An 8,730-nucleotide genomic window follows, 5' to 3' on the forward strand; every position below is an offset into this window, starting at 1 on the left:
GTTGTTACATCCTCTACATCCTCAGCATCTGCACAAGACTCAGGGAAGGAGCATGTTATACACTTCCTCAGAGAGGATTAGGACTTGGCTCTCAGCATCCTGCTGCCTGACCCAGGTGTCCTCTACCTCCTTCTCTGGCTGGACTAGGTCCTTTTCTAAGGAGTATCCTGCTCATGAATATGCAAATTACTTGAGTCTATGATGGTAAATACTGGAATGCCTACAACCCATAACAGCATATGATTAGTGTCCTCTCCACAGTCACTGAGCACACAGATCCTCACCATGGGATGGAGATGGATCATCCTCTTCCTTCTGTCAGTAACTACAGGTAAGTTGCTTTCCAGTTCCAAACCTAAAGAAGGAAGAAGGACTGAGGTGACAATGACATCCACTCTGTCTTTCTCTCCACAGGTGTCCACTCCCAAGTCCAGCTGCAGCAGTCTGGGGCTGAGCTGGTGAAACCTGGGGTCTCTGTGATGTTGTCCTGCAAGGCTTCTGGCTTCAACATTGTTAATACCTATATGCACTGGGTGAAGCAGAGGCCTGGCCAGGGCCTGGAGTGGATTGGAAGGATTGATCCTGAAAATGGTAATACTGAGTACAATCAGAAGTTCCAGAGCAAGGCCAAACTGACTGCAGACACATCCTCCAATACAGCCTACATGGATCTCAGCAGCCTGACCTCTGAGGACTCTGCTGTCTATTACTGTGCAAAAGGCACAGTGTTGCAACCCACATCCTGAGTGTGTCAGAAACCCTGGAGGAACAGGAAGCTGCCCTGGGCCTGAGATGACAGAGAAGATTAGCCTGGAGACTTGCTCAGAAATAATCATTCTGAGTGTCCCTTTGTCTGTCATTTCACATCTCACAGGGTCTTTTTCATCTTTTCACAAGGGAAAATGCTGGGAACAAAGTAATGCTGATTCAGGATGCCCTTAGAGTATGCCATATTTTGACCAGCTCTTTACCAGTTACCACCTCCATTGACATGATTACTTTTTAGGAAAGCAAAATATGACAAACTGTGGCAATACATTACAATATAAATAAATCAAATCAAAGTTACTGGAACTGTTTCTGGAGTAGCTGAGAATAAGCTATAGTATGAATTAGGCCAGTGATAGACAAATTAACAGCATGTGCACAGACAAAGCCCCTTTCACAGTCCAGTTTGGTTTCCCTAAAACAAGCAAAGGCAGTTTCTTGGGAGAATCCCCATAGATTTTGGGGTAGGTGCTTTAACCTCTCCTATGAAATCTAATTTTATGTCTTTAGTTATTGATATATCTGATCTGATCAAGAATTGCTTTTGGCAGCTGAAATCAAATCTCTTATTGTTTTAGGATTAGGGATGGAGCTGAGTGTTATATTGTGGAGTCCCCAGGGTGTGGAGTCTACTACTTTGACAACAAGCTGGGCTCCTGCTCAGATAGCACTGGGGAAAGAGCAGTGGGATTCAAAGCTGGGGAAATAGAGACCTGATCCTGTCATCAGCAGCCCTGGGTGCTCATTCCTGTTTCCTGAAATTGAATTCTCTTTTTCACCACCATCCACACAGACTGGACCATTGAAAATGCATGTTATGCCGGGCGGTGGTGGTGCACGCCTTTAATCCCAGCACTCGGAGGCAGAGGCAGGCATATCTCTTTGAGTTGAAGGCCAACCTGGTCTATAGAGCGAGTTCCAGGAAAGGCACAAGGCTACAAAGTGAAATCCTGTCTCGAAAAACCAAAAAGAAAAAAAAAAAGAAAAAAAAAAGAAAGAAAAAATGCATCTTACATTTGCAGGTGTTTAGAGGGAGGTTTACTACTCTGGGGATGATTGTCAAGTTTTAGTTTATATTAATTTTGTAAATGACCTTTTCCTTTCCCATTTGATACACATATGAGGCCATAGTAACACAGCCAGAATCTGTGCCCTGTGCTCCTCTGGACAATCATATGGCCTGCTTTTATAAAATCAGCGATTGTGTGTGAGGTATTAGCAACTACACAATTAAGCTTTTTACTATTAATTTTAATAAGCAGATATACGGGACGAGGTTGATGCAGCTTCTTTATTATCTGCCTTTTGCTCTATAACTTGTTACAGATGAAGGAATAAGTCATAAATGTCTCTGTATATTTTGTCTATAGTGGGAAACATTCCTGTGGGAGTATTAATATCAGGAACTTTATTCCAAGCCCTTATAGCAACTTGGCTGCTTTGGCTGTTAACCACTTGAGGGCTGGCAAGCTGTTGGGCCACTGTTTGGAAGTTTCCTTGTCTGATAAACTGATGAAAATAAAGGTTATAATTGTCCCTGTCTTTGGTGTGAGCAGAAGTGCAGAGGTGTCTATCCATTACTGAAGCTTCAGTCTAAAGTGAGGCATGGTGTGAATTGTTTTCATAAGTGCTTGCCAGGCAAAGAGTATCATTTCATACATACTTGCCAAAACATCTATTTTTCCTATAGTGAAATGACTCTCAACCAATCTCTCTGTAACAGTTTTGAAACATTTTATATGGTGAATGGAGGATTTCATTCAAGATTCACCATATTTCTCTAGTAACTAGAAACACAGTTAATAGTTTTCTGATTGAGAAGCTTCTTTAAGGCATTTTTTACTTAAGGCTCTTTAATATATTAACATAAAGAAGGAAGTATGCAGAGAGTATGCAAGGATTTAGTAGATAAACATTTTTGGGACTTCTTTTTTCCTTTTTGTGATACTGGATGGCTAGACTACTTTTGTTCTAAAGGATTAAATGTTTTAGTATAACTAATCCTATAGAATAGCATAATGCATCATCATTTTCCCCAAGGTCATGAATGAGTCACATGATCAGGATGACATGAACGCTTCTTAGTAACAGTCTACAGCTGATGAGTTTCTCATAATTCTGCTTTGTCCCAAATTCATTAATGAAAGTTTTCTATCTGCTGTCCATATACAGGAACTGTCAGAAACAGAGAATCCCCTGTCTGAGAGCATTTTCAGAGCCAAAGAGAGAAGGCAGAGGCGTGGTGTACTACATGGAATGCCCTGCTCTTTCCTTGCAGTTGAAGATGAACTATAAAAAAACTGACCAGGTACAGAAAGAGAAACAGGGAAATAAAAGTTTATCACTTGATGGAAGCTTTCAGGACATAATACCCCTGCTCCTGAGATCTACCTACTGTTTCTGTTGACCCAAGAATTTCAAATTTCCCTTTCCTTTGAGACCTCTTCACCACCCAACCAAGCGAGGGGAGCTTTTCAGAGATGTCAGGCTCCTGTTGCTTTTGATGACAGAGATATCCAAATTTACATCCTCAACAAGGGATCTTCCAGGTTCCCTCTCATGAGATTAGGCAATCTTTCACCCACACTCAATGCTCTGAAATTCTTTACAAATGAATTAAATGTTACTGACACAGAATACAAAAATAGGTATATTTGATGTACTGGTGATTCCTTACACAACATGGAAATGTATTGGTTTTAACACATCAATAGTAAACTCAGATTTATTAATTATGTTTGCAAATCACATTAAGGAAAGAAAAGCACTTCCCTCTGATGTCATTTAACTAAGAGCGAGCTCAGGTACGGAATCGCTACTTGACTCTTCCTACGTTGTCCCTCTTTTAGGAGTCTAGTTTCTGTATCTGTCTCTGTCTCTTCCTCTGCACCTCCTCCTCCCCTGCTCCTCCCCTCCTCCTCTCCCTCTCCCCCCCTCTCTCTCTCATTGAGCCCCCTTCTCTTCCTTGGTCTCCCTATTCTTCTGTCTCTCCATCTCTTTGTATCTCTGTTTTCCTCTCTTCTTCTTTGTCTCTTTCACTATCTGTCTGTTTTCCAGTGTGTGTGTGTGTGTGTGTGTGTGTGTGTGTGAGAGAGAGAGAGAGAGAGAGAGAGAGAGAGAGAGAAAGAGAGAGAGAGAGAGAGAGAGAGAGAGAGAGAGAGAGAGAGAGAGAGAAATGGTGTGTGAATCCTTAACAAAGATCTCTGCTCTGTATTTATTGAACAGCACAGAATGCATCACATGGGAAAAATAAGTGATATTTGATAGAAATTTTTTAACTGAGATTAACTAGTGATTAGTAACTTATTCCAGCAGGCCCAAATACTAAGCAGTACTGTAAACATCATTTTATTAAACAATATCTGTATATGTTGTCTTCAGCAACTCTTCAGAGTTATTTTGTAAAATTTATTTAAACCTACATTTTGTGTTTTTAGCCAATAATCATCATAACACACACATAGAAATGCAAATGCACTGTTCTTGAGTCAGGAACATGCAAAGAATGTAAACTAAGTTTAGAGCTATGCAGTATCTTAGGTTGCAAAAGCTGATTATATGAGAAATCCAAGGCAAGTAAAGTTAGGTGTTACAGTAAACGCAGGCAGACCAAACAGGCTGAGTAGTCATTATGATCACAGTTTGAGATGACCTCAAAGTGTATCGTTGACTCTGGGTGTGTGATCCAACAAAACTTTCAGTCTCTTAGAATGTCAGAGTTATTTTTATCATAATATAATGTCAAAAAGTTTAATTTCTATAAACTGGCCAAAAATACTTTTGAATTATTTTTCACAGAACTCATTTGTGGACACAATGTTTGTACATGTTAATTGTGATTAGGTTCAGATATTTTGCATTATTCTCTAGTTTCATATTTACTGCCTCCCTATTCTCAGTGCTTTGACCTACACTCTAAAGTCTTCACAGAATGTGGATCTACACTGATAAGGCATCATCTCTCACAATCCATCCGGTAGATGGTGGTCACACTTCTATAGAGCATGGGCTTTCAGATAAATGTGCGAATAACAACCAGCATGGAGACCTCTGGTACTTTATTCTCAAGTGTTTGATTCAATAAGAGTACTCTTTAGCTCAGAACAATAACATTTCATGCTCTTCTAGTAGACATTCCCTCCCTGACATGTATACATCCATTTGGGCAATAGAACTGGCAGGTGAGAGAGATTTGTCCTGACCAAAGGCCAGGCAGGACACAGGAAAACTTTCAGTTACAATTTGTGGCAGGCATGATTCCTCTAGGCCAATTCTATGTTAAAGATTATGCAAACCTATGTTGAGTTTTAAACACTGTTTCAAATACCAGTAATTTCATAAAACATCTTCCTGTTTTCCTCCAACTGGAAAGCAGGGATTGATCAGGAGGCAGGGGATCTTCCACATCAGGCCTCTATTGAATGGGACTCTCCAATGTACTGGGAAAGCATCTGTCAATTAATTCAAGAACTTATCGATACCTGTTGGGCAAGTAATTTAAAGTATCCAGGTACCTAATATTGCATGTGGGAGAGATCTCCAGAGAGGGTCTTGAATGTCTGAATGATCAAAAGGTGAAACCTTGAGCCTTAAATATGCTGTGGAAAACTTTCTTTCAAATCTATTTCTACTTTACCTTCTGCCCAGAAGAAGTAAAAGATTCATTTCACTCTGATACCAAGCCAATGAGAGCTAATTTCGCATGGTCACCACCCAGGGGTGTTAGGTAAATGACAGTATTTCCTGAAAATATATTTGAAGTACTTTGTACTGGGGATTCAAGGAAGAAATATAAATTTCATTTTCTTGTTTGTCTTAAGCAATAACATAATATTTCGTGTGGTAATAAAATACATTATTTTCAATCTTCCATTTTTAAAATCTGATAATCAGTAGCATTATTTCATACTAAATAATGTATTTTATGTATCATAGGGAAAATAATGTCCATTCACAGATTTACACTTTGGGTGAGTTTACAAAGACATTTCTAGCAGACCTCATGGAAGATTCTGAGAACCTGAGCTCTGCATCTGGAGTTTTCTCTCAGGGTCTCACCAAGACCCAGCAGTCCCTTAGCCCACTTACAAAATAAACATACAAATGCTTATATTATTTAAACTTCTTGACCATTAGCTCAGGCCTACCATTTTCTAGCTCTTACTCTTATATTTAGCCCATTTAATCTATACTTTGCCACATGGCTCATGGCTTACTGGTACCTTACATCTTCCTTGTCCTGGCAGTGACTCCAGCAGTCTCCCCCTCTGCCTTCCTGTTCCCTTAATTCTCCTCTCTGTTAGTCCTGCCTATACTCCCTGTCTGGCTACTGGCCAATCAGTGTTTATTTATACAGAGCAATATCCATAGCACCTCTCCTTTTCTTCTTTTTCAAAAAATGTTTTAACTTTACCATAGTAAAATTACATATAACAAAATAATTATCAAGCAAGAATTACAGTTACAATATTAAAGAAGATATCCTATCTATCTTATATTTGTGAGTTTAAGGTTTTATATCAAACTTATCTTTTATCATAACTGAGGAAATTATAATGCTAGTCTTCAACTACATCAAAGACCTCAGAAGGATATATTACCTGAAAAACCGGAAGATGCAAGCAACTTTTGGGAGTCTTGAAAGGTAGACAGAGACAGCTGATAGCCTGGACAGTCATCTCATGTTCCTTTGTAAAGTTGAAGTATCTGTCTTCAGCCCACAGGCCTGGAGTTTCTTGGTCATTTTTCTCAGTGTCCTGTAGAATGTCTGGCAGTTTTCTCTGTGAAGCAGGAGCCTGAAGGACCATTTTCTCAAGTGAAGTTTAGTGGTCACCTTTTCATGGGTCTTGTATGTCCAGTCGATCAAGCAGTCCAAGCAAGAATAGTTTCTTGCTAAGTGGATATTTTTGTCAAGGTGAATATAAAATCCATATGGAGTGTCTTCGATGTCCATCCTCCTCTCTGAAATAAATCGGTGTTGCCAGGAGCAGACATATCTTACTGTCCAGAAAGTCTAAATTTTTAAAAATATTTTAAATGTCATATTCTGTAGGTCTTTGAAGTATATAGGCCCTAGAATGCAGTGTCTAGATTTCTGTCTGTATTTGGGTATTCACAGGCATGGGTCCTTTATTACAGGAGGGCTACATGAAACACAGCCCACAGCAGATAAATAATAAGTACAAGCACAGTAGTTCAAAATTGTAAAAACATCATCCACATAGAAATGATGCTCTATAGAATTAGTGAAGTTTTATTTTTCAACACTGGGTATTACATACCCATTGTTTTGCAAGAATCAGCACTAAGCTTCATTCTTGAAACCAATTTCTTCAGTTTAATGTCTGGATTCAACATTCATAAGCTTTGCTACTCTGTCTAAAATTGTCAACACTGTATTATGATGTTCTCTATGGAGCACATGGCATTGGGTATGAGCTGAGCTTTCCTTATTGATTTGTAAAAAAATATTAAAACAATTGATGTTTTGTATGTGTACATGTGTTTTTAGCTGACCATTGGGATTGACTAACCTTTTGGGAAGCTTGATCATTGAGTCATTGATTACCTGATGCTCTTTATTTAGGGAGGATAGCTGAGAGATTCCCTCTATGCTATGGACATCTAGTTTAGAAAGCAATATTGTTGATATTTCATTGGTGAATCATTCCTGTCCTGTCTAGAAGATACCATCTCACAGTCACATCCTGGTTCTTTAGATCTTACAATCTTTCTGCCCCATCTTCCAGGATTTTTCCCTGAGCCTTAGATGTAGCGTTATCATTGAAGATGTATCAAGTGTAGCTGGGGATCCTAGAGTTACTTGTTCTCTGCATGTTTACCTGACATGGATCTCTGTAATCATCTCCATCTGTAATTAAAAACAAAAGCTTCCTTGATGAGGGAGTGGAAGCTTTTATATGAGGGTGGAAGGATAAGACCTTAGAACACAGTTAAAAATACATTTGTGTTTTGCAGGCTGGTCACTATTTTAAGTCATAGGGTTTGTAGTTGGGTAGCTGTTTATATTTCTCCTTTGGTAGCATGAACAGTACCTTTTGTCAGAGCAACCAACCAATATCTGATTGTAATTCTGACTGACTGACTAAAATTAAACCCATTCTGTAATTCCAGGCAGTTGGGCAGCACTTGGATGCAAGAACCTATTGGGTAAGAAATGGCAATGTCTACTCAGCAGTGGAGAGAAGCAAGGCCACTTAAGATGTGGGAAAGAGTAAGACAACATGATGTGAAGGGGAGGGATGCCACAGGAAGAGAGCACGCTGTAGGGAAGAAGGGGCTGGACTCCCTAGTGGTGCAGGGAGGGGAAGTCTCTAAAGGGCCATGTTGTACTTCTCTGTAAGAGCAGACCTAGCTCCTGGGGAGAGAAAGACAACTCCTTGAGGATCTAAAGATCAGAGGAATGTGGCAGGGAAAGAAATGAGCATACCTAGTGCTTTATGGTAGTCACAGAAGAGCTGGGAGTGCCTTTGGGATGGGTGGGCGGAGGCCTGCATGGCTGTGGAGTAGGTCAGGCCTGGAGGATCTAAGTGGTAAAGACAGGTCTTCAATGTGTTTTTTTATTATTGACTGAAGACTAAACTCAGATAGTGTTTGTATAATAGTTCTTTTATTTTTCAAAGTTCAATTTTTAATCTTTTTCCCTGATGTACTGTACCACCAAGCTGCTACTGCTTCATCCACATTTGGTAATGAACTTTTATGTATGAATTCATTATGGAAGTAACCTTATACAACATGCTTAAATTATCATATTTTAGATTTTCTTTTCTCAATTTCCTATGAATTTATTTGATAACATCTACTAATACATCAAAGGAAAGTTTACATATACAATGTACAGTATAGTAAGGCTCCAAAGTTACATTTTTCCTGTGAATAACTATGAATTCATAATACAAAGTATCTTGCTTCTTTTTTTCTTTCTCCTCTTGTCTTGTC

General features: G+C 39.3%; 1 gene segment (V, D, J or C); it reads left to right on the plus strand.

Moving 5' to 3' along the window:
* Positions 1 to 218: 218 nt before the first annotated feature.
* LOC114686627 lies at positions 219 to 746 on the plus strand. The segment is given in 2 exon segments: positions 219 to 331; positions 415 to 746. Coding segments are annotated over 2 exon segments (378 nt in total).
* Positions 747 to 8,730: the final 7,984 nt, after the last annotated feature.

This window comes from Peromyscus leucopus, chromosome 14 (genome assembly GCF_004664715.2).
Source record: "Peromyscus leucopus breed LL Stock chromosome 14, UCI_PerLeu_2.1, whole genome shotgun sequence".
NCBI lineage: Eukaryota > Metazoa > Chordata > Mammalia > Rodentia > Cricetidae > Peromyscus > Peromyscus leucopus.